This window comes from Lissotriton helveticus, chromosome 3_1, assembly GCF_964261635.1.
Source record: "Lissotriton helveticus chromosome 3_1, aLisHel1.1, whole genome shotgun sequence".
Taxonomy (NCBI): Eukaryota; Metazoa; Chordata; class Amphibia; order Caudata; family Salamandridae; genus Lissotriton; species Lissotriton helveticus.
Window position 1 is genome coordinate 966,390,219 of NC_136061.1, and position 27,667 is coordinate 966,417,885.

General features: G+C 44.7%; 1 protein-coding gene across 4 annotated transcripts in view; it reads right to left on the bottom strand.

Moving 5' to 3' along the window:
* AGAP1 (ArfGAP with GTPase domain, ankyrin repeat and PH domain 1) overlaps positions 1–27,667 on the bottom strand; it is a 1,166,515-nt gene that overhangs the window by 680,451 nt on the left and 458,397 nt on the right. For all 4 annotated transcript variants that reach the window (XM_078681380.1, XM_078681378.1, XM_078681379.1 and 1 more), the window contains exon 2: positions 4,766–4,824. In XM_078681380.1, coding sequence (XP_078537506.1) covers positions 4,766–4,824 — 59 coding nt within the window. The remainder of the gene's footprint in view (positions 1–4,765; positions 4,825–27,667) is intronic.

Sequence of the window (27,667 nt, forward strand, 5' to 3'; positions counted from 1 at the left end):
TGGGACCAAGCTACGAATAAGTTTGGTTCAAGAGACCAGGGTGCTTAAATGGATTTGAAGTGTCTACCCACTACCTCAGTGTGATGGAATGATGTCTAGAAGCATCCACTGGACAAAAGATGGGCACTGCCCTAGATACAGTATCTTTACTGCAGACCCAGACCATGAAGCAGCCCAAGAGAGAAAATCAAGATATTATGAAGGTGCAGACCAGTCTACCAGGACAACAACAAGAGAAGGTGAGACGCCGTCTGTCACTGCCTAGTCAACATAATACCCCCTACAACATTAGATCGCAAACCTGTGGCCCGGGATCCCTGTAACGAGTGTGCTAATTCTTGTTACTTTGTCTGTGCCTCTAGTAACAATGCCCAACTGAATATCTGTCAATTAATAAGCATCTGAGAGCTTTCTAGACATTGGAACCAAAGTGTTCCGGTCCTTAGTGAAGTCTGGGTCAAAGGGTAACATAACCCTATTTGTTCATTAGGACTTAGCATCTGTTTGTTCTCTGTTGGGCCTGGTCTGTTTGGGGTCATTAAGCTGGACCGGTAAGAACTTGAGACTCCCCGTTTTCAACATTGTTCACCATTTTAACAGCTCTGTTCCTTCAACTGTAAACAAAAAAAAACGTTTTCCGTTTTAAAATAAAATAGCTCTGGCTTGATCTTGTCTTGTATTCCTCGGTTATCCTGTATTTGTTGCAAACATTTGTACCAACTCATATGAGTGAAGCTGCTCTGATCAACCTTGGACAACTATTAAAGTAGCAGCATCTAGCACCAGCAGGGAGAACATGTGGTATCATCATGTAGTATCATCTTTGACAATCTTAATTGTTCCCTAACAACAATATCTGCAGAAAAAAAGCCAATCATGCTACCTCTGGGATTTAAATACTAGACCTCCATCCAAAAGTCAATTTGGGAAACAGGCATAATGTTGTATGGCATACCATAAATTGAGCAATCAAGGTAAATTGCTCACACTTAGTGGCTAAAAACAGAATGAGGTATGATCACATTTTGACACAGATTTAACACGAATTTTCAAATGTGAGATAAAAGTATACTGCTGTATCTGGTGTGTTTGATTATAGAATTGTTAACCAAGTAAATTAAATGTGGTGATGAGAGAACACATGTCTTTGCTTCCAACTGTAGAGGATCCAGGAGAAAATCTGAGATTTATCCTCTTTCCCTCAGAGTCCCTATCGTGTTTAGCTGTCTGTGGCATAACATGCACATAGCTGCCCACATACACCAAACCCATGGCTGCCATTGTTTATGGTATGTGAGTTGCTATTATCCAGTGCAACCCTTACAGGGAGAAACATGATCAGCTGACTAAGACTCCTTATACAACATCCTGTCTTTGCTGCACCCTCTTTGACCAATATCTGCTCATTATTATGGACTTTGATGACTTGTATTTCTTTGAAGAAATTAGTTTAGTACCCGACAGGTTGGCTTTATGGGTTATGTGTTATCAATTTCACCCCCAACAGCTCCTTATTTTACAGAACATATTTCCACAACCCTCATTTCAATTCACTCAGAAAACCTGTGTAGTTGTCCCTTACATTAGAACCAATATGACCCTATATGCTAGGGGTCTTCAAACTGGGGGGTGGGCGTTAACTAATCCCAGGGGTAGGGCGTCAGGTTATGGTCAAAAGAATCATCATGCTGATAGCAGTGCTTTGTCTTAAGCTGAAAACAAATGATCAGCAGTCACTAACTCTGTAATGGGCCATTTCAAAAAGGTTTAACCTACTTCTAATGTTTAAGTAAGTCTAGTCATATTGCAAACTAAATAGAATAATTGTGAAAAATTCTGGGGGCAAGGGTTTTTGTTTTGATACTGGGGGGTGGTGGGGTGGCATTAAACGTTTGAAGACCACTGCTATATGCCCTGGTACACAGTTTCTTCAAACCTTCCGTTAAGTCCTTCAGTCAATCCAACATTCTAAATTCATTCACCAAATCAACCTAGAGCAGCCAGCCTACTGAAAGGTCAACGTCCTTGGAACATCCTGCATTGCTAAAGTACCCGCCTCCCCCCCCCACCCCAAGTACCTGCCAACCACCCTCCCACCCCAAAAGAAAAGCAAGTTGGCACTCAGATAGTGCTTGGATATATTACTTTAGCAATTCCTCCCTGTAATCTAGTAATATCAGACCCCAAACCAGGCTGCTTTTCCAAATTTCTCCCTTGCAAATTTCCCCTCCTCTTGACTGATGTAACCAAGGATTTTCTTTTCCAAAATCATTCTGCATGTGTAGTGTGGTGACCAGCAAAAAAACAGCCCTTCTCATTGAGGAACACTATGCAAAATTCCACAATTTCCAAGGCCCTAGTCTGACCCCGGGAGGTCTTGTTGTCCTTTTAACCATCTTCCTCCCTGCCCTCTTGTGCTGTGCTATATACTGGTCTCACATTTCCCACAAGCAAGTAACCTAGGAACTTGAACACTCCTCCAGACATCTCTGGCCACAAACTCCCTTTCTTATTCCATAATTCCCTCTTTATGAAGACATTGCCCTCAAAAGAAGAGATTGCCTTCAGCCTGGTTTATAACTGAAGTACCAAAGACAAAAGAGGCAGTGTGACAAAAGAGTGCCTACAAGTACAGGCTCCCACTTGTCTCTGCCTGGGCTCACACAAGCGTCTACCAGCTGCAGTGGGTTGGCAGAGAGAGCACAGGGAAGGATGAGTAAGTAGGCAGGCCTGGCACTCGGAGCATCAAGAGCAGCTCTTTCCGTTATAATTCCAACTTTAGCAACCTCGGCAGTAAAGCAGTCTGGTGCATTAGGACTGCATTGGATGTGGGTGCCTCTGCTTTTCCATAATTCAATTCTTTCTCCTCTTAAATTAAGTGGTGACGTACTTTGCGAAATGGACTATTGTTCTTTCTGCCATTAATTCAGTTTTCACTGGACAAGATAAAGGAACTCATGGGAGATGTTTATTATGGAAAGTGTCTCATTTTGAATGTTGAATGAGTCTCTTACAAGGAGTACTAGCTTAAAGTGTCCTACATTGGATTCGGGCATCACACCTTGCAGCTGTGAATCTTAATGTACTAATATATGCAGGGAAAAGAAGCAGGGTCAAACCTGGTATAGAGAAAAGGGGGATTGGGACTACTTGAAGTCTATTAAATAATGTCATAGCTGTTACAAATTATATTTATTGGAGTAAGACATTTATTGTGTTATTAGTAAGAACACAGTCGTGTTCAGTAAATGGGGCTTTCTTTCACTAAACAGACAGGTGCATGAGTCACTGTCATTTTCATGTCTTGTCCTCGGCACCCAGGGTACAGCCATCACTTACTGTACCTCAGACCAAAAGGACTCCACAGAGAAGATAAAACCATGTACAGTTCGAAGAGGAGTTCAACTATTTTAGGGTCAACGAAACTGGTGGTCCTGTAAAGTGCTCTGATACCCGATGTCTCGGGTCTTGTTCTCGCTATATAACATTCTAAAAAATATTTTTTTTTAAATCACACCTGCTGGGAGGAGACTATACATCACCTCTTGCACGACACCAGGAAACCTATATTGGGTGGACAAGTTGTCTTCCAGCACGCAAGAGGGTTTGACCAGCATATTTCCTGTGACTTTCTGTTGTGGCAGTGGCCCAGCCTGAACTGAGCCCTGATAACACTCCTCTGTGCCATGAATAAAAGGTAATATGTCACTGCTTCAGCGAACTTTCAGCGGAGCACAGGGCTTCACACTTTCAAGTTCACAGACCGATTGTGTGCTTTCGTACTGGTGTTGTATTCTAGATCTATAATATATGGTGTTTGTGGTTACCTGGCTCCAGTGTCGTGTCTCTTCCGTCCACAAGACAGAACAGCATTAGTCTCCACCCCTTGGCTCTTGTGGCTTGCTGAGCCTCCCTCCCCTGTGGCGGAGGGTTTAGTCAGATTCAGGCTGCCCAGAGGCCCGGAGAAGGTGTTTCAGAATAGTATTGTTTTAATCAAGGCGGGGGAGAAAGAAATCAGAGTCCGTTCAGCTTCCGGGCTTTTATCAAAAAATCATTTAGGGGAGAATGAACTTCTTGTAACTATGTAGCCAGGGTTCTTAATACTCAATGGCCTTCATAAAAACCCTCATACACGCAAGTAGATGGTGTAGCGGAATATCTTGATTGTCCGCTATTACGTTGCGCTTAGTGCATCATCATAGGGTTTTGTTTTCTGATATGCAAACCTCCACCCGGAGGTAACCACTGGATTTGTAGTAGTGTACAGAGAAAGTTAAGTGCTCCATTTCACATGCCACTCACTGGGCAAGGTATTGTGCATTTTTCCTACATAAGAGGTAACTCTTAAGGCACAGAATTTTCATTTGTAAGAAATCATGGGTGCCCTGTGATCCTTGCAGTACACTATACGATGTATCACAATATAAATTAGTACCCTGACCTCACTGGTGTCATTTGGAGTACCATCAAATCAAGTAAAATCTAACAAAACAAAAAACACAATATGCCCATAAAAAACTACTGGGAGACATCAGATTGAAAAGGACTAAGTTAAAGAAACAGGGGTTTTGTTATATTGTGTTCCTCTGGTAAAGTGCTGGCCGTTACAAAAAGAACATAAAAATGTGAGTCTGATGCCAAGGATATCTTCTTCTAGGGGTAACACAAATAAATCAGATCTGCATGGCTGAGAGAAACAAAAAAGAACGAGAGGGACGTCAACAAGACAGGACAAAAGAAGGAACATTGGAAGTATTGGACTCACCACTTTGAGCTCTGGCACTGCACGACTTAGCGTCCATTCTTGACTATTAACAAAGGCATCTGCAACAAAAGAACAAGGGAGGTTATTTAAACACATATCCCTCAACTCGACGTCACTAGTACATTTCAGAAGTCTATGTCACGTTCAAAAGCCTAAATCAGTAAAATGATGGCCATCGCGTGTTGAGGTTATATTGCACTCAGATTCAAACGTATTGCACAGCGCCTATGGATACAACCTTATGACGTAACGTTTCATATACCGATCAAACAACCAATTTGAAGGCTCTGTTGATTTAATTCTCTCATATCAAGAACTCACTGTTTTCATTGAGTATCACTTGCAGAAGCATATTCTCGTGTGGACAGAAAAAAAGGCACTGGCGCAAAATCAAAAATAAACATTTGTCAAAAAGCTGATTCAGTGAGTTAAAACACTTGCTGCACAGATATGAGCGTCACAAGTCGGAATTCTAGGAAGCCATAGATTGCAGGTTAGGTCAAATTAAACCTTAATCACAGGGTGTGCTGTATGACAGGTGATATAAAAGCTAGCTTTTATTAGTAGGTGGTCGAAACAGGAAGGGGATTCATCTGAGCATTAAACTAATGAAACATTTTGTCAAGTGGTTGGATGGGTGTGGATTTAGATAAAAAAATGTATCACTTCAGAATTCCATTTCCAATCATGGCTTCTAGGAGGTGCACAAGGACACCAGATAAACACGTGTTGGATTTGACCCTCAAGTGGGTTTCAGATCCTGGTGTCCCGAAGAACCGTCGTGTGAAGGCGGAGGGAACAGAGTCACCTCTTCTCCCTTCATCCCTATCAACGGACACTCCACTCTAAACAATAATAATCCAAGAGGCCTAAAAAGTTTCAAATGTACTTTGTAAGGGGTAACCTTTCTAAAAGAAATGTCCTGTATGCTGCCGCAAGACACACCCTATCCATTTTTTTTTAAAGTAGTAGGCAATAGCATTGTTTAGCTGGAAGTAAAATCAACCGTGGCAAGATACACATTAACTAAAGAAACATTCACAGGATAGGTTTTCCCTTTTAATATTGTAAAATGAGGGGCAGAGAAGCATGGCATGGTGAGGGAGAGTGACCTTGGAGTGTTTTTCGGCCATTTACGCCTTTAATGGTTACCACAGAGGAGGGTCTCAGGGCCACTGGAAACGAGGAGGGGGTGTGCAGGTCTGCAGACAGAGCGCCCCGGTGAAAGGGCTTTGGCAGGCTAAATCGTTGCGATCTAGGTGAGATATAAGCTAGATGGGGGATTGCACAGAGACTAGTCTTACTGGTCCAACTGCGGCAGCGATTGATGGGAGTGGGCCTGAGACGTCTGATAGCAGTCTATATGGGGAACTTGATTCTGGGAGGATTGGAAAATATGATTTAGCAACACTTAATAGATACCATGAAGATGCTCCCCCAATATCGAGAAACCACTACATCAATGTAAAACGACACAGAGATAACCATATACATGTAAACCGTGCCTGAGAATGGTACTACATTAAAGAGAGTAACCTGAACGGTAACCGTAAGGGTTGTACGGAGGGGCAGAGCTAGTGTTATCGTACCATGCAGACTTAGCCTTACTTTTAAGGCTAGACTTTTTGATCAGGGAGAGTAAAGGTATGGATTAGATTATGGAAAAACTTGGGCTTTGGGTATGATTATGGCTCTCTTACTATTAAGCCACCATTAAAACTGGCACAAAGCTGCACACAAGTTGTCAGCCTCCCTAGAGAGGGCAAGGCTGAACTAGGAAAGGAGTATGAACAACCTTCACGCTCGCATCAACAGATATGATTATCACGGGGGCAGCGAGTGAAGCTGCCAGCACTGCGGAGGATTCAGGCTCAACTAGAGTCATTTCAGAACTTTCCTCAAACACAAAATCCACACTCTAAATTTTAATGAGAGACGATATTTTGTGTAGGTCCGCTACACATGACCAGGCATTCGCTGGCCCACCTCACCAGAGAGACCACTTTCCAGCTCACTGTGGAAGACACACACCCTTAGAAGCACAGTTTAATAGGGCTTGAACAGAGTAGCTGAAACTTCCACACAAATTAAATGAGTTTCGGATTCAGTGGAGCAAGATTTTAAAGGTTTCGCGTTCAGTAAAACTCTAAACCATTACCCCCAGCACAGGATAATTAAGGGAGATCTTCCACTGAACAGTGTCCCATTACCTCCCCTCGTCAATCTTTATTGCATTGAAAGATGATCTATTGAGCTGATCTAGCAGTGAACAAAAGGAACAATCTGAATCAATCTGATCAAATAAGGAGCCAGATTTCCACTTGGGCCATTTTTCTCAAATCAAAGTACGAGCAAACTAGTATATATTTCTGAACATTCCTCAGCAAATTTCTCTGGGAACACATAAAAGAAGGGCCAATCGAGCCACAATTGTTCTTTTACTCCCAAGGCGGCTCTGTAAGACATTACGAATTCTTAGCATCTTTCTTGTCCTATGGCTCACATTTCATTTTCAATCCAGTACTCGGTTTCCAACAGAAGTACAGCGGCATAACTAATCGTGTGCAAGAATTAGTAGCACCCACAACGATAACTTCTTTCCAATTTCAGCCTGCAAACCTTAAGCAGCCATTAACATGCCTGGCCTAGCCCTGCAGTGCTGAGCAAAAACCTGCTGATTACGTGGTGTGGAAATCTTCGAGATTGCGGACTAGAATAAATAATTAAAATCACGATGGGGTAGGGTGAGGAAGGAAGTGGGATTCTGCAACAGCATCACTCAGGGTGTATCTTGATACTCCGGCACTTTCGAAATCAGTGGCACCCATTTCGAGGACCTCTCAAGCAAATCTATAATTTACCCTCCGCTACCTCATTGGCACCGAAGCAGGTTAAAATGAGGATATGGGCAAATGCCCAAAGTGGCGTCTTTTTTTTTTTTTAACACTGAGAGATAAACTGTCTACTATCTTACTTCAAGGTACAGTTGTGAATCCTTCGCAGACACACGTCACTCTCCCAAATGCTACTTCCGGTTGTCCTGAAAGCAAGTTCACAACTTTCTCCCAACAACAATTACAGAAGCAAAGATTAACCGATTGGAAAGGACTGCACTTTAATTCACTGGCAGGCGAGCTGGAAACATTAATAAATGAGGGTTGTGGCTGCCAAATGTTTTCACTGCAATGCAAATTAAGCTGTAAATAATAAAAGGGAAAAAAAACAGAAGCAGATTGTGTGTGCGCAATGCCAGGTTTCTGTGTCGGGGATGGTGAATATATAGGCTCTTAGTTAAGGAGAAGCAGCTGCCAGGCTCTTCTCTGTCGTGAAATCTCTCTTTAAAGACCGAAATATATTGATCCACCCAGGCAGCTGGATCACACTGGCTTTTCCATAATCTGCCCAATGGCAGTGCTCGACTACAAGGCCTGACCAACTGCAGCAACTAAGGGGAGGGGAATGTGAGGGGGCTGAGGAAGGCGTGGCCCGATAATACCCAATGAATGTACACTGTCCCCCTGAGAGATGTTGAGCGCGTGGCTGCAGCGGCCAAGAGTCATCCTGAGGGTTTACGGACCTTGGATTCCGAGGTCCACAAAATTGTCAGCGCGTAGGCTTTGTGAGACTGCTTCAGCATCCATGTAGTCGGGGAATAATTTGACATTACGAAAGCATTACCCATCACATACGGGGTTGATTAGCTTGCTTTTATTAGTCACAAATTAATGTTGCTCCCACCCACAGTGGGTACAAGCAGCGCTAACAGACCCAGATCGCAGGAGCAGCACATACCACAACATCTGTCCCTGAGTCGCTTGAACAAGCTCTTAATTTGAAGCAGGTCTCTGTCCCGCTCAAGGATATCTCTCAGCTTGTTGTGTGGGAAGAAAATCTGAACTAAGACTTTACAAGTGCCTGGAATTCCTTGTTCACAGCGGTAGGAACCAAGGGTGTTGGTCAGCTGGTATCAGCGAGTAGTGCACACGAAGCGAGCAGTTCCCTGGTTCATAGACTACTGTGATGGTGAAAACACAGTGTACGCTATCCGGTAGTACACATAATGCCGACTGACACATACTGGAGTCAAAGACATTAACACGTACTCAAAATGATAGATCACATACGCTAGCAACCACAGCAGCCTTTAACTTGTATGAAGCGCAAGACATGGTACACAATAGGCATCACTCAGTATGGTTTTCAACTTCCACCAATTGAGAAACATCTCATGCCTAACCAAAGACTTCAAAGCACATATTACTGATTCACTTTTTTCTTCTCTGCCCCCCCCCCCCCCCCCCCCCCGAACCCCCCGCCCCACCTCCTGACACTTGGTTTTACAGAGAGGACTCCAGGTAAAATAATGTGAGTACCTGGCCAGAGAAGTGCTCAGCTCTTGCTTCAGAATTGCAAGTACCTCAAAAAATTAAATGCTCACTATAGCCTTTGCTTAACTGCCAAACAACTGCACACATACCGCCAATTTTGTAATGTGAAAACCCGGTGAAGGGTGGATTCTGTCAGGGACAAAGTGCTGGTTCTGTACTGATGGTGGCACTTGCTGACCTCAGAATGGTACCTGATCCTGGCTGTGTACTGATGGCTTTAGCCTGTCATTGGCAACCAGCACTTGCAATCATTCTACTCAGTGGGATCTTTTGAGTTCTGTGGACATTTCTGGCTCAACCTAGTCCTAGTTTGGATTCGTCCTGGTAGGTCGCACGCAATCAGTTCATCTTGAACAATTCAACAAGTGCGGTATCCTCCTGAGACTCTTCTATAACAGTCACCCCCTTTAGGTATAGGTTGAGCCTCTAATCAGCTCGACAACTCCAAAAGTGTGAACTTCCGCATGAGTGGCACCCAGCTTATTACGCTGGGTGCTTATCCGTCTCAGACAATACAATTCCAGCAATATATGAGGCACTCCTGAGAACAGTCTGGAGCTACTGACTCGAACTTTACATAGACAACAAAGAGATAATGGCGGTAAATGGAAAAGCAGATTTCTGGCAGCCCAAATACTGACCGCAGGAGATGGGCCCTTTACCATCCCATCTACGCAATCCATAATTTAAGTTACATTTGATATCAACCTTTTCGTGGCTGCAGAGATTTCTGCCATGACTTCCTCTTGCACCTTCTACATGCGAAGGCTGGGGAAACTGCTATCATTCCTTAAAGAGTATGGCAAAAGACTTGCCGTTTCTGCAATTGTCTGATCTTTCTCAAAACATCCTTTCGGCAATGCTATAAAGTCCCAATTCCAAAAACTTCAATATGGAAATGTGCACCATTTCTAGATCTGCTTGTAAATGTATCATTGAATAGAACACAATGGTGCTTGTTTGTAGGATTTATGTTGCCTCAAAAAAGCTTTATATCAATGAGCAAAGTTTTCTACACATGCTCTAGCAACAAAGTGATAACAGTGAAGAAACTTCACGTCCACTTTGGAAGGAGCACTCCAGCTGGACATGGGCTCATCTCCTACTTGTCAAAGCATATTAATTGCTGGCTAAGGAGAAGATGTGCAATTAACTGGAAAAGCAAAATCACAATGGCCACGAACTGCTCATAAACAAAAAGGAGGCACAAAGTTGTTCACACTAACGGTGCAGTCAGTACGCTAACAACTAGGTACGTGAAATGCATTTCGACAATTTGTACACATCTACATATGAAAACCTTCCAAAAAGAGTCAGGAAGGAATACCCAGTCTAGAGATCTATGTCACTCAAAAAACAGAGACCATGTTGTTAAAATTCATCAACCCTTAAAGCAGTATCCCAGCGCTCATGGCAACATTCTGTTTTGTAGTTCAGACTCCATGACAGTAAGTTAGTGCATAACAGCAGGAGATGATCCTTTCACCTTAATGTCACCAGAGGAGCCATGGCAGTACCAGGCAAACAGTGGCAACCCTTGCATGGTGCTTTAGGTGACACAAACTAAGACAGCATTCCAAACTACAGTATGAAAACGCAAGCTGAGCACATACATCAGAAAACATACTTTTGCAAAGAAAACCAAGGTAAAAAAAAACAAGACCTGTACACAATAAGATAGTTTTATGCTTTTATGACGGTAAGGACTAAAGGAGGACTTCTTAAAAAAAGAAAAAGACAGATTATTTTTAGGGGAACATTTTCCGTAGGAGCAGAAGAGAATGCATTTATGTTTCTCTGGCATTAAAAGAGGAGCAGAGTCTTAGATTCGAAGACTCATGTCAATCAAGTTAGTGGTAGTCCTATGCACTGCCGCTAGAAACAAAACTACAAATCTTAAACTGTATATATATATATGACTCCTTCTGCATGCTGAAACACTTTCAATCTGCCCCTTCAATGTTTTATGGGTGTGAACGTGGAGTCAAGGAGATGATCCAGAAGTAGACTGTGAAGAGAGGTAGCAGTGAAGTAAAGTACTACCGACGTAAAGGTCCTAAAACATACCCGTGACATAATGAAAGCCGATATAAGCCAGCGATGCAATGCAAGGCCTTCAAATCTAATGGTAGCATACCATTTACACAAAATGGCAGCCATCCGTGCTTGTGGATTAGTCTGCTGCGGCCATTGCTGCTGCAGAGTTCACTGTGAATTACATCAGTAAGCTACTAAAGCAATCCGAACTATAAGACTTTAAATCCACTAATTGATACATTTATTAAAAGGGCTGTGCTTTTATTTTATATTCTGGTTCCAAAAAACGTTACTGTGTCACCTTAATATGCACGACTGATCCTGATGGCACGAAGGTCATTCAAATAAAACGAACAACATTATGTGTTTTACTGCGACAAAGCCTCAATTTCGCCTTATTTAGTAAAGGGCGCAGTTTTTATTATCATCAGTATCTGATAGGATCTTCTTGACACAAACGACATTTTTTATGACATATGAACTATACAGCACATATACTATGAACAGAGGTGCGTGGAAGGATAGCTTCGCGGGCGATTGGTGTAAACAATGGGTTAAAAAAATAACGCGATTTTTGCGGTATCGATGGTATTTAAAGACCATTGTCTAAGGCACACAACACACTCTGGCTTTGAGCTCACTTGGCTGATTTGCAAGCTGTGTCCACAAGATGGCGACGTTGCCACGCGTTGTAAATGCAGGGATGTCGATCAGTAGGTCTTCCCGCGCCATCGGTCATTAAAAGCAGTCAAACTAGAAAAAAACAGCATTCGATGAGTAGGTTATTACGATCAATGCGTGTAAGGAACAACGTTTTCAAAGAAATATAAAACTCTTCTTGCGCTATAGAGGGAATCGACTTTGCAGTGCTCGATACTCCAGCCATGCATACGATTACTTTAATTATATCATCGAATGTGCCTCACGTAACTCCTGCCGTCTCAACTCTTATCAATAATCATATGTAAAAAGCTTTATTAACCCAAACACACGTTCAGATGGCTCGGGTTCGGCTTCCACATGCTTAAGTTTAAAGCAGGGTGGGGGCGACAATAGGGTATTTGTAGGGCCTGGATACTTTTTTATTGACTCAGTGTTTACCATAACACATTGCTGCGGAAACTTCCTGTATGCTTCCTCTTCAATGACCGCAGAGCTGTGCCGGGTGTGTGAAAAGCTGCGCGTGGCAGCATCTCTCCATCGTCACTATGAAGTGACCAAACTCTATTCCCATTGGCCGACCAGAGATGTAGAAGTTGCACATCAACTGATTTGTGATCGTACAACTTACATGAGCTCTTTCTGTGCAGACGTCACATTTGAAATGTGTTTCGCGGAGTCGCAAAAAGGTCTGCCAAATGAATATTAATTACAGGGGACACCTCCTGTGATTGGCTGTACAGACAAGGACGGAGGCCAGCAAGCGACAGCACGCCTCCATTCGAGTATTTCCACTCCCAAACGAGATATTTTTTTTTTTAAAGCCTTCCATTTGAGAAAACATTTGGAAGAGCAGGCAGTGGTGCTCTGGACCATTGCCTGTTATACCAACCAGAACTATTCCCAAAACCCCAACCCCCACCCCCCCCCCTCCCATTCGAGACCGCAGGCACCATTACCAAAGGGGAGGATGTTCCACTTTGGACAGCCTCCACTTTGTGACTCCGATGCCACCATATCCAAGGTGTCGATGGTTTACGACCACAAAAATAGTCACAACCATTGGATGGATTCCTGTCTGAAAGACAATTAAGAGGGGGCGTCTCTTTCACCCTCTCCAATTCTAAGGTTGTCACAAAAGCCCTTTTACGAGCCAGAAAGTTTTTTTGTCGCAAAGAGCCTTTTGCGGTTTAAAAACCTGTAATTTTAAGTAACACAGGTTTCCAACTGCGAAAAAGCCTTAGCCCATCAGGCCCGATGTTATAACTCCGCGCGCGGCCACCTCACTGTTTAGACTCCCCCACTGGCCCTTCCAAACAATTAGTCGATGCCAGTGAGTATGCCTCCTTATCGCGGTGTCGTTCATCTTTCTAGTCCAAACTGTCACTTTTGGCAAACTATTAAAAGGCAGAGATCAAATGAGGTGACACGTTATTATATTACAGGGAATAGAGGCCCAGTCTGCATTGCTTGCCGAGGACCACAATGGTCATGCAATTTGGTTCTTTATGCATAATTCCAGCTTAATTATGGCAAGAAGGTGGGAGGTGTGTGTGTGTGTGTGTGTGTGTGTGAGAGAGACAAGTCACAGCCCAATGCCGTACACATAAACCTTGACCCTGCAGCACAAGCATGCACCCACATCTGTGGCCCCATTTCCCTGGCTCTGGCGAGGGGCCGTGCCAGCGATGGCCTTCTTCATAAGTAAACGGCATCAGAGTCACATCACAGTGTGGCACTCTTGATTCTAGGTGTCAAATCAATATACAATACTTAGCATGTCTCGTGGCAGTCACCTGGTTTAAAGCATTGACAATACAAGGAGACGTATCTGAACTGTGAATGCCAATATCTAGGCAGCAAAGGCCCTTGCCACCACTTTCAGTGAAGTGGCCCACTTGGCATTGCCTTGTGTATGCTTGACGAGGAGCCCCGGCTGAGATTTGAACTTTTCAAGCTCCCATCAGTCAGGAAGAGCAGGGCCAAGTGAAGGCTGTAATTTGGAGTCAGCCCTGAGGTGGACTCGATACATACAATGGCAGTCAGCACCTACCACCATGTATTTCAGGATCCATACATGGTTTGTTCTTTTATCTACTTGAGGCTTCGTTGGGCACTAAAAGTTCAAGAACTCCTAGTGAGAGGCTCCCTTTTCTCAAAGTCTATTGCAAACTGATCTCCGTAGTTTGTTCTCTGGAACGCCCCTGGCTGTCACCTGACAATGGCAAAGTTCACGGCTCTACTGACTTCTAACATTTCACCTCTAGCTGCCACACACTATGATATGTTAGTTTGTGAACTATGTGTAATTCCAGTGCCCGAAATTTCAATGCTGTGTGTATTTCTATATTTTGTTGGCTTTGGTTTAAACGGTTTCCATGGTGTGTTTTTCTATAAGTCTGAACCCAGAGATCATTAAACCATAATCATCTTGAATATTTACTGCTACTCTCGGTTAGGTTATTATAACCTATGGCGATATTTATTTTACAAACAGTTTTTAGCAGCATCCCCCATTACTTGCTGAATTTCCTTGGTCACTTCTTTCTAGTTGTTCTGTAGCTGCCGCATTCATTTCCAAAAAGAAAGGATGCCATTACTCACCTTTGTGGCAACTTTGCTATTCTTAAGCCATTGTTGGCTCTTTCCCATTAATAATATCTAGGTTTCCAAAACTGCTCCTAAACAAGTTATTCAGAGGTTTGAGCGCTGGTTACAATAATGCACGAGTCCCTCTCCCAGTGCTACTTAAAAGCGCACTCTAGCCGATTTCCTACTTGGAAAATAAAGGAGACAAGCAATGGGTGTTTTTTGGCCTATGGCTGAGGGGTCAGCAGGAAGGAATTAGTTACTTACCTGTACACTATAGTTCTCCAGTATTATCTTTCATAGATTCACATGCTTGTATCTTCCCCGTCGTCATGGTGGGAGTCTCACGGTAACAGAATGACCAAAGCAGTATCATAGAGAAGATAAAACTGCATAGAAAATCCCATAGGGACTGTAGCATTTGGTAACCAGACCATGTCGTTATTTGGTCCAAAAGTCAGCCAATCAGCATTGCTGCCCTGACCTCACACTCCCCAGCAGAAGCTTCCTGCCTCAGATTTCCGTCCCGAGTGAGAGACATGGATAAATACAGAGAAACAGGTTCTGCCTGCGAAACGGGGAGGCGGGTGGGCGCATGTGAATCTATGAAAGATAATACTGGAGAACTATAGTGTACAGGTAAGTAACTAATTCCTTCTCCAGTATTACATCTTTCATAGATTCACATGCTTGTATCAGAGTAGTAAGCAGTGCTCACAAAGGTTTGCAGCGTTTCCAGGACAGAACCCAGAAGGAAGCTCTGCAATAAAGCAATGTTAGAATAATACATATCCATATAATACCAAGTATGCAGAGACATATGTATATATAAAGATACATGCAAGCATAAGGTAAAAGTACTGAATAGACAAATTAGCAGATAATCAAATTGTACCTTATTGAAATAGGCGTTTCAAAACAGCTTGTCCCACTGCCGTGTCCTCTTTCCATGCAGTGTCCAGACAGTAGTGCTTGGTGAAAGAGTGCACACTCTTCCACGTCGCTGCTCTGCAGATGTCTGGCAGCGACACTCCTGCGAATAAGGCCATTGATGTCGCCATCTTCCTTGTGGAATGTGCATTCACCGTAGAAGAGAGCGGCTTTCCCGCTTTCTCATGACACTTTAGTATAGCCGATGATATCCATCTTGCAATACTCAGTCTTGATAGAGGAAGGCCTCTCCTTTGGCCTTCAAAAGCAATAAATAATTGTTTGGATTTGCGAAATGTCTTTGTTCGCTCAATGTAGAACTTCAAACATCTGGCAATGTCTAAAGAGTGCAAAGCTCTTTCTGCATCAGTTGAGGGATTGCTGAAAAAGGTAGGCAAAATAATAGGCTCATTAAGGTGAAAAGACGTAGGGACTTTGGGTATGAAGGTAGGATTTGTCCTTAAAATAACCCTGTCCTGGCGAAATTGTAAGAAAGGTTCTTCCACTGAAAAGGCTTGAATTTCGCTAACCCTCCTTGCTGATGTTAATGCGAGGAGCAGGGCTGTCTTCCATGAAAGAAACTGTAAGTCTGTGTTGTGGATAGGCTCGAAAGGAGGCCTCATAAGTTGCGACAGAACTGTATTGAGGTGCCATGGCACTGGTGGGCGCCGAATGGGTGGAAAAACTCTAAAAAGTCCTTTAATGAACTCCTTTATTAGCCTGGAAGACCAGAGAGATGGCTCATTTGGCTTTCTCCTGAAGCGCGATATTGCTGCTAAGTGTACCTTTACCGAGGCATGCGACAGTCCTGCCTTAGATAGTGACAACAGGTAGGGTAGAATACCTTCAGGATGTACTGTTAACGGATGCAAGTTGTGAGTGTCGCACCAGTGACGGAAACGAGACCATTTAGCTGCATATGTCGTGTTGGTTGACGTAGCTCTGGCTTGTGACAGAATATGTCTGCATTCTTGAGGAATGTTTAAGTCCTGGAATTCCCGCTCATGAGGTTCCATGCGGACAATTTTAGCGATTGCAGGTCCGGATGAAGAATCTGACCGTTTTTCATGGAAATGAGGTTCTGGAATGTTGGAAACTGCAGTTTGTTGCCCTTTGACAACCGTAGCAGTTCTGGATACCATGCCTGTCTCGGCCAGGCTGGTGCTATCAGTATGACCTGACACGGTTCCGCCCTTATTTTGCGAAGTATTCGTGGTATCAGTGGAAACGGAGGGAACGCGTAGGCAAACATGTCCGTCCAATCCATGTGGAATGCATTTCCCCTGGAATCTTGCTGAGGGTAGCTGGACGCAAACTGGGCGCACTTTGAATTGTCCCTGGTTGCGAACAAGTCTAATGTGGGAGTGCCCCACCTTTGAAACACTCTGTGGAGCTGAGTGTCGTGCAGTTCCCATTCGTGCGTCACATTCGGTGTGCGACTCAGGGCATCTGCCCGTGTGTTGAGGATGCCTTGTATATGTTGCACTTGAATTGAAATGCCGTGGATTATCAGCCACTTCCAGATTCTTTGCGCCAACATCGACAGTTGTTTGGATTTTGTTCCCCCTTGCTTTAGCAGATAAAACATAGTCGTGGTGCTGTCTGTTTGAATAAGCACCGATGCATGTCGTATCCTGGGTAGGAAGGCTTGGAGCCCCAGGAACACAGCTTTGAGTTCTAGCATGTTTATGTGAAGCTGTGCCTCCCAGTTTGACCAGAGGCCCTGGATCTCCAGCTCCTGAAGATGAGCGCCCCATCCTTGTAAGGAGGCGTCCGTCGTCATCACGTAATCGTGAGTCTGAGTCACAAAAGGTAAGCCCTGATCCAAGTTCTTCTGTACCTTCCACCATGACATGGCCACCTTCATACGGTTCGTGATGGTAATGTGATCCTCGAAGGTACCTTTGGACTGAACCCACTGCTCGTCCAGTTGTTCCTGTAAAGGTCTCATTCGAAGACGGCAATTTGGTACCAGTGGGATGCAAGAAGATATCATCCCTAACATGGATTTGTATATTCTCACAGAAGTGAACCTTTTTGACTGAAGGGTCGTGGCCAGACCCATTATCTTTGTCATCCGTTCCATGGAAGGATAAGCTTTCACTGCCTTGGTGCATATCCACGCTCCTAGGAAGTGAATGCCCTGGGCTGGAGTCAGCGAGGACTTCTCTAAGTTGGTCCTCAGTCCCAAACTTCGAAACAGACGAATGCAGCACTGGAGAGACGTTGTTGTTTCCCTGAAAGATGGACCTGTCACTAACCAGTCGTCCAGATATGGGTAAATGTAATGCCCTTGCAATCTTAAATGGGCTGCCACCGGGGCCATGCATTTGGTGAACACCCTCGGGGCCGATTTGAGGCCGAATGGAAGGACCTTGAATTGAAAGTGGCGACTCTCCACGATGAATCTTAAATATCTTCTGTGCTTCCAATGGATTGGAATATGGAAGTACGCATCCATGAGATCCAAAGACGCCATGTAGTCTTGTTCCTTTAACATTTGCAGGATCTCTTGCAATGATAGCATTCTGAATGGAATCTTTTTTATGTATTGATTCAGATCCCTCAAATCCAATACCTGTCTCCATTTCAGGGTTTGATTCTTCTTGATGAGGAAGAAATGCGAGTAGAAGCCTTTCCCTCTGAGATGTTGCGGCACTTCCTCAATGGCCCCCTTGTGCAGAAGCGAGTGGACCTCCCTCTGCAATTCCTGATGATGTTGAGAGAGCCTGAGCACCGGGGGACGATCCGGTGGCATTTCTACAAATTCCAGGGTATGACCCCTGCTGATGACATCTAGAACCCATTTGTCCGATGTTATGGACTTCCAGTTGTTGAAGTATTGAGACAGATAGTGGTCGTTTTCCGGGATCTGCATTGTGGGGAGCGCCGGCCTGAAATCATTGACGTCTGTTAGACTGTTGATTTTTCCCCCTGGCGCCAGACTTGCCCCTAGATTGCTGCTGGTAAGAGGAGTTGTAGGGCTTGAACTGGGTGTTTGAATTGTATTGCCGATAATTCTGTTGGTTATACGGCTGATATCTGTTGGTCTGATATGAGGCTCTCTGATTGAATTGACCTCTTGTACCTCTTCTACGAAAGGACTGAAACCTTCCTTGTTGAAGAGATCCCAGCGCTCTAGCAGTATCCGTGTCGGATTTGATGCCTTGCAACGCCTCATCTATATGTTTCCCAAATAAATTTTCGCCGTCAAACGGCATGTCCACAATCTTCGCTTGGACCTCTGGACGAAATGAGGTAGCCTTAAGCCAGCCTTGTCTGCGAAGCGAAACTGCTCCAGCCATCTGTCTGAAAGCCATAGATGACACATCCATGGCGATGTCAATGGATTCAGCCGCGGACTTTGCTCCGTCTTTGAGGATGGCCACCGCTTCCTCTTTCCTATCTTCCGGGAGCGCAGACAGTATGGGTGCCAGATCTGACCACATTTGTCTGTTGAAACGGCTAATTAGGGCCATAGCATTGGCTGCCTTAATAGTAGAGGCTGCCATGACTGCAAACCTCTTACCGGCACCATCCATCCTTCTTCCTTCTTTGTCTGGTGGCACCAAGGAAGTAGCCACCGGGTTCTTAGAATTCCTCTGCGCCGCCTGCGTCACAACTGACTCTGGTCTGGGGTGTCCTATTAGACAGGCTGCAGCAGACTCTGGCGCTCTATACTTCTTTTCAATCCTTGGAACTGAAACCGCTATGGAAGCCGGTGTTTTCAAAATTTTTAGGCCCTCTTCCCAAATATGAGGGATAATTGGAATAAATCTAGCCGATTTCCTGGCATCGTCCTTGAAATCGTACAAGAAACAGTCTATTTCTTTAACCTCCATATCTAATTTAAACCTCTTCGCCGCTTTTTCCATGATGTCGTGGAAACCTCCGATGTCTTGAGGAGGAGAGGTGGATGGCAGTGGAGATGGTGACGGGGCCGATGGCAAGATGTATTCATTCCATTCTTGTCCCGAAGCATCATGAACAAGCTCCCCTTCTTCAGGTTGTTCATCCTCGTCGGATTCCGATAGATCATCTCGTATTGTAACCAAAGGCGGTGATCTCACCCCTTGATCTTGAGTGGTGTCCTTCGCCCTGGATGGCTGCGAAGAGTCTATTGGCGTAGCTGATTGAGGGGCGTTTGCCTCCGGGAAACGACGGTAGTAGTCGTTTATCATGAACCTGAGGTCAGATACAAGAGATATCGGAATGGAAACTGTGTCCTGCCGCTCTACCTCACGTGATTCCTCTTGTTGCTCTTCCTCCTCATTATACTCACATGTGTCTTGGAAAGACTCATACCTGGAAGATTGAGTCCTGTCCTTAAAGGAGAATACCTCCTCCTCATCTGTGTCCTGGCTCTTTATCTGGAGCTGTGAAGGACTGTAGGCAGCACCTGAGGACTCCTCTCCATCTGAGTCTTGTTCCAACAGAGAAGATGGTGGGAGAGGTGAAATCTTCGTCCATGATGTGAATTCCGCAGATTTGCTGATAGTCGCCGAACCCTTGGACGACTGAAAAGACCTGATTGAAATCATAGTCTTCGCCTGTGGTGATTTGAAAGCTTTTGCCGTTTTCAGTATAATTTTCGTCGACGGTGCCGTCGACGACACCGTCGACGGAGCCGTCGTCGACGGGTCCACCGTCGACAGGGCGCCCGTCGACATCCTCGTCGTCGAGCCCTTCGTCGACGATGTCGTCGTCGTGGTCGTCGACGGTCTCTTCGTCGACGGGATAATCTTACTCGTCGACGTTGTTGTCGTCGACGTAGTCGACGTCGACGCTGCTTTAGATCCTGTCGTCGACGAAGCCGAAGTCGTCGTCGACGGTGCAGTCGTCGACGGAACTGAAGGCTTTTCCACAGATTTTGAAGCAAAAGCTAGGGAACTGGTCGACGGAGCGGACCCTGTCCCTTTCTGGTCTGACAGCTTCTGCAGAGGAGTAATAGGGAGAGATGACATTGCTTTCTCCTTAGGTTTACTCTTTTTAGGCTCCACTTTCTCCTCAGAAATAGAGGCCTTTCTCTTCTTAGGTGTTATTTTAGAAGATTCTTCCCCAGAATCTGAGTCTGATATGGCCTTCTTCTTCTGAAGCCATAACAGCAAGCGAGCTTCTCTGTCTCTAAGAGTTTTGACAGAAAAAGTTCTACAGTATTTACAATCCTTAGCAACATGCTTCGGATGAAGACAGTATAGGCAGTCCTTATGAGGGTCTTCTGAGAAAAGCCTGGCCTTCCCACAGGATCTGCAAGGCCTGAACAGCCTCTGCTTAGAGCTTTCAGCCATATTGAGAAATATAGTCACACAATACCTTAATCCAGTAGTCAGGATATAAGAAGCAAAAGGTCAAAAGTTCACTCAGGAACAGTAAACTGAGCAGAGCTCAGGGAGACTCCTTTCTCACACGAAGGCGGTTGGAAATCTGAGGCAGGAAGCTTCTGCTGGGGAGTGTGAGGTCAGGGCAGCAATGCTGATTGGCTGACTTTTGGACCAAATAACGGCATGGTCTGGTTACCAAATGCTACAGTCCCTATGGGATTTTCTATGCAGTTTTATCTTCTCTATGATACTGCTTTGGTCATTCTGTTACCGTGAGACTCCCACCATGACGACGGGGAAGATACAAGCATGTGAATCTATGAAAGATGTAATACTGGAGAATGATGCTTTCTGTGAGGTTGTTGCCATCTTATTCTGCGCTCAAGCCAATTGGTAAGCGAGGAATGTGGTTCAGATGAGGGCACACAGAGCACAGGTGTACATCCGATGATTGCCCCCAAGCAAGAGACGCAGGGGTTAGGCTGTCAGCCCCTGCAATCTGTCAGTAAGAATTTCTCAGCATAAAGGCAGAATGGTAAGGAATAGGCTATCCACGCTCAGGAAAGATTGAAACGGAGGGAAAAACAGGGAAATATGATTTAAAGTAAAATTAAAAGGATCCAATGGTTTTTGAAAAATGGAAGGAGCGGAAATGTGTCACATGGCAATTTGCTAAGCAAAGAGAGGCAGGTTCTATCTAGTTGCTTAAAAACGAAGCTGATGAGTGTGCCTAACGCATAGGGAGTGTGCGTAACACATAGGGAAATGGGCCTGATGCTTGCACAGAAGTAGTAGGCAAAACCCTGAATTAACAGTTATAGAGGTTGTTTCTAGTCCCAACGCCTGGTAACAGCGAGAATAGGAACGAGCCAGTGCATACGAATATATAAAATTGAAACTAAGAGTAAAAACATATAAATAAAATGCACAAAAAAACGTGTATATTATCGGATCTATCCAAAGTGACCTAACTGGATTTCAGGACTAACATCAAGTGAATAAAATGACCATTTGTTTTCAGCATCGACCTGGTTGACTTCTTTACATTTTCTGAATTACCTGGCATCTTAATCTAATGACTGTGGTATTTGCTTGTGGTAAAGCACACTTTTGATTTATTCAACTCTATTTTACCTTACAGTAAATACCAGGCCCAGAGACCTGATTAGTGACGCTTTTATGAGTAAATGGAGTTGGTGCAGTTAATAAACACGGGGGGCGGCAATCACTCGCCCACATTTCATTAGTCTTGCAGTGTAGTTATTCTGCTCCTCCGCCTACAGATGCTAGACAAGCATTACTGCTCACCTGCCTGTTGCATTGCTTGCTCTGAGTACCTGTCCTACCAGGCCAGGTCACTTACATTCTCCAGTGTTAGTCTCCTGTTCTGCTCACACTGGCAGACATGTTACATCCCATTGTTCCACAACTGCTTCCTATAGATAGGCGCCACAACTCCTTCCTTAGAAGGGTACATTTCTGTAAACTGCCTTCCCATAAATAACAGGGCTATTCAAAGCTATTTCATGATGATATAACAGTACAAGACAAAGCAAACGACGGAAAAATATGCTAACATTTCAATATCTTTCCAAATATGGCACCTATCCATGCACACTCCTTATTCATCCAGGTTCTCACCCTGGCCAAGATCAGAAAAAGCCAATCTCTCTACTATTTATCATGTCATATCAGATGTGAGCTAGGAGAAGTCTGACGATGCCACTCTTCTGAAGTCGGACCAGAGGGAGCAAGAAGACAAGGCAAATGAACCAACGTAGTGTGTTTAAATAACAGAGCTTCAATGTTGGCAATGGTCAAGCACTCCGCTACAACAGTTCTATGGAACATCAATGGCGGTAAACGCAGACTGTAACCAAGACAACGCTTCAAGCAGCTGAAAGGGGCTTATCCAAAAGGGAACCAAGGAGCAGCCCGACATGCACCTACTCCTCACTTACACATGAATCACTAGAAGAGGCAGTGCTTTGAAGCCCCACAGAAGCAGAAGTACAAGGTTCACATCAACCGCCATCTTTTAGTCACTCAGTGCATAGCTATCAGCTAGTGTTTACTGAATCGCTCACACTGCTCTTTGAGAAAGAAGTACGAATACAAGCTGCTAAAAAAGGAACAGTGATTGCATCTGCACAAAGAAGTGTTACCAGAACTACAGTCAAACGCTAGGTTCACGGAGATGTTTGCCTCATTTAACACCTCCATTTGGAAGCAGTCTATCGATAGGCCACACAAACATGCTGTCTGTACACAGAAGCAACAAAAGGATCTTCCTTCCTTGAACTACAGACTTTTCTACATCCTGAAATGGCAACAGGCAAAATCAGAAGATGCCCAAGCAAATGTATCTGTTTCCAGCAATCGACTGAAGCCATGTTCTCTAATGTTCGGTCCATGTATGCAAGATCGCCACTGTGGGTTATTTCCTCTTCAATGAGCAGCTGAGGACATCCCAGTGAGACCCACAGAAGCAAGTGGTACTGGCCCACTTTGCCTTTAACTACCCCAAGCTCTGCGTGCATTTCAAAGGATGGACTGAGGCCTCTGCTAGAGGGGGCCCGGAAGCTAAAGGTAGTCTGGCTCAGCGGGAGGATGCAGAAGTGGGTGTGCTGAACATAGGAGTTCTCTGACCTTATATTGTTTCTCTCTACCAAATAGGCGCAGCACCATTGCACTCTAAGAAACCTCCCCAAAATGGAGCCTGATACCAACCAGTGAAGACCCTGCCCTCCGAAAAGAAACCCAGATACAATAAAGAACTGTTGGCTCTTTAAAGATTTCTAGATGCTGTATTCCTGTTCATACCAAAGGATTATATGCTGTGGAAATTGAAAATAAGCAAACATGAACAACTAGGGTTCAGAAGATAAATCCGCCCCTTAACTCAGCAGCACTATTTCACTCCACTGATTGCAACATCCAATCACACTTTAATATGCTTCATAATTAGTGGCTGAGATACTTGAAAATATTATGGCTACAAAGTGGCATCATTTACACATGCGTTGTTTGTGTCTCTAACACTCGGGCACTTCTACACCACACTGCAAGTGCCTCTTTGTGTTATCCATTGCACAAAAAGGGACAGGACAGAGTGTGGCTCGGAGTATAGTCTTGATTTTCTCCTGCTTAGCACAGCTGTGTGTCTCAATCTTGTATGCTAGGGTCAGACTTATGAAATTGATCCCTATATCGAATTTCAGTCGCATCTGCTTTGTAGATATACCGGACCTATACTCTAAGGTACGCACCACACCGCAATCACTCTTTACTAGGCTGCTCCATCTGGTGTGTCTATCCAGTCTAAGAAGTGTACCATCCAGCCGGATTTCTTTTATGATCATCTGCTGGTGCACCTCATCAAACCTTGGAAAACCTCCTACCCAGATGGACCACCCACAAAACCTCTGCCTCATACTAGATCCATCACTCACAATGAATTGCCAGATCAACGCTGTATTCTTGACCTTCTTCAACATCTTCTGCATGCTTCGAAAGACTTTCAGATGGATCCCAACCAAATACAGAAAAACTGTCACAAACGCACTCATCAGCAGCAGACTGGACTTTAGCAATGCTCTCCATGCCGGAATCGATAAACTCCTTTGCAAACTCCATACTGCCCAGAACACTGCAGCCAGACTGATCCACGACATCCCCCGCCGCAGTCATATCACCCAAAACCTCCGCGATCTCCACTGGCTTCCAGTCGAAAGAAGAATAACCTTCAAACTCCTCACCCACGTATACAAGGCCCTTCACAACACTGGACCAGCATACCTGAACAGCCGCCTCTCCTTCCATGCACCAAAAAGACACCTCACATCAGCTCAGCTCTCTCTGGCCACCGTCCCACGTATCAACAAGACTAGAAAGGGAGGAAGTCCTTCTCCTATCTCACAGCCAAAGCCTGGAACCCCTCACCGAAGCCTACCCCCCGGCAATCTCCCACATTCCCCCAATTCAGGAAGGACCTCAAGACCCGACTCTTCAGATGACCCCAGGACTCAATGGAGCCAAACCCCAGAGAGCCTTGAGACCCTCATGAGTGAGTAGTTGTGCTTCAGCAACCCTGATTGATTGATATGTTGTGCTGAGAAATTTTTTTTGTTTTATTTTATTTTTATTTATAAAGTTTTATATAGCGCGAACAAGATCCCGAAGGATATCAGAGCGCTTTACAATATGATGGGAGGAAGAACATAAATGCAGTGTCACTTGAAGTTGCTGATTATAGTTTATTACTCTGGGCTTTAAGTGCTACAGTTAGACTGTGATATCAAGGGTGTAAAAAAGGCATTAGAATTCCTAGCGGGATTCCTGAATTTAAACAAGCATCGGCAAAGACGATATGCCTTTGGGGCCTATTGTCTTTGCTAATGGTTTCATCCAAGGGGAACAGCATTCCTGATGCTTTGGCACTTGGTTACAGAATATAAAAAATTAAACAAGGCTTTGTCATTTGTAGGCGCATCACGCATGCAAGCACCTACAAAATGACAGCAATTTTTTTGTTTTATTTTAGTTGCTGATCCTAGTTGGATCGGTAACTAATAAGAAAAAAAAGACATTAAAGCGTTCCTTTTTTAAAGCAAAGCGAATGGGGGAAGAAATGCAGGGTGTGGGCAGGGGGTAGAAGCAATATGGGGACATGGGGCAGAAGCAACACAGGGGAACTGTTTTTCAAAATAGGTGGGGGAAAGAAACATGGACGTAAGAAACACAGAGTTGCTGGGGTTGGTGGAAGTAGCATGAGGGTGCAGGTAGTCAAGCAACATTGGGGTGTGGCTGGGGTAACAAACGGGCGAAAGAAAGCAATGTGAAGCTGATAGAGAGAAAGCATGTAAGAAACTCCTGAAAAAGAGAGAAGTGGGATCAAACAGTAATGTGTCCATGCTCCAGGGGTGGGAAAAACACAAGAAGAGGAAGGAAAGCCCACACAACTTACAAATAAGAAGCAAGTAATGGGAGTGATAATGAAGCCAACCAATGGCAAGCAATGGGCGGGCTCTAAGTCCACTCTAAGATAACAATGTGTTTTGCAACAGACAGTTAATGCCCTGTCTTACTGGAGACCTAAAACTGTGTCAGATGTGACTTCCCTGCAAACTACATCACATGTCAACATTCCTCATATATCTTTAGACAAACTCTAAATATAAACTTCCTTTTCCTTCATAGCTTAAATTCAGATTCTAAGCCAGAGTCCTTGCTGAAGGCTGATGTTTTTGAATACATTTTTTGCAACTGAAGAATTAAGAGACTGTGAAGCTCCTCAAAGATGATTAATGAACGGAAGCAGTACCTTGGCAATATCTCGCATTTTGTTTATCAGAACCTTACGGCTAGACACTAACAAATGTTCTAGAACTTTCCGTCATTGGCATCAAGGATTTAAACAAATAAAATATTTCTAGAGCCATGAAAGGAGATGCTCTCCATTGAAAATAATCCTATCACAGAGCCTAAGTGTTCATAAAGACCAGTCTTGCGGGTCTGAGGTAGCACATGCCGTTGTCATGGGGACATGATGCATTCCCTTGTCAGCCAATCACCCCTGACTGCCACCTCCACCCCCACCACCTCCCCCACGATGGACTACATCATGGCCACCCTCACTCAGATCAAAGAAGACATACACACCATCAAAGAACTACTCTCTACACACCCTATACACCCCTCACCCACCTCAACCTTCCCTCCCAACTTGTCCCCTACTCCGCCGGCTGACTCCCTCACTCAACACGCCTCACACCGGGCATCAATCCCTGCTCATAGGCGCAGCAACTGCCCTCGGCCCCCGCATCACCCCTGCAACGTCTCACGCAACTACACCTCCCCGCCCAACTTGTCCCCCACCCTTCCGACTAACTCTCTCACTCAGCTATCCCCCAATCTGACCTCAATCCCAGGTCGTAATCGCAACAACCGCCCTCGTCGCACCCACAACTCTTCTTCTGACCTCGACACACTCACCCTTCTCCGCTCCTATGACCCAGCCCCCCAAAATAACACAACCACCCCACACCTCAACATTCCCACGATACACTCAAATCCCCTTAGACCGCCCACACTAAACAGCAGATTCTCCATCCCCAATAACCTTAGAAAAGTCCCTCTCTCTCTAGAACCATCTACCACCCTCAACACACCCCGTCTCAAATGCACTCTTCTCAACTGCAGATCTGCCAAGAAACATTCCGCCGCCATTGCTGACCTCCTCTTATCGCGGGACCTTGACCTAATCATCTTGACTGAAACCTGGCTAACTGAATCTTCGACACCTATAATGGACATCTTGGTTCCTCCCGACTACCACATTATCAGGCTCGACAGAACAGGCAAAATAGGTGGTGGAATCGCATGCATCTACAGGAACAACCTCTGTTCAGAAAGTCAATTCCACCTCCCTACCATCCCCAACATCCTGGGAATACATCTGCCTTGACATTATTAGTGAGGGCAAACCGATATGCTCGCTTCACAGCATTTACCACCCACCCAGGGACAACTTCACCTTTTCCCAAGAAATAATGGAGTTGATCTCAACCAATTCCGGACGGCAACTCGCCCAAATATACCTTGGTGACTTCAACCTCCACTGGAACGATCGCAACAACGCAGTGGTAAATAGTCTTAAAAATGTCCTCGATGCCCTTAACCTCACCCAAATATGCAACAGCCCGACCCACGAGAAAGGTTCTACCCTCGACCTGATCATCTCCAAAGAGGACTCTATCCAACTCGAGTCCATCCAACCCTGTGACTGGTCAGATCATCATATTGTCACATTTTTTATCAATGAAAAAGTCAAAGTTAACCCGGCTCAACTCTCCAAGCCCAAAGTCTGGAAAAGAGACTCGAAAAAGCTCAACCCAGGCTCTTTGCCCCCTAACAGTTGCAACCTCCTACTGCCACCGACAGGCGCTACAGACGTCCAAACTCTGACTGACCACTAT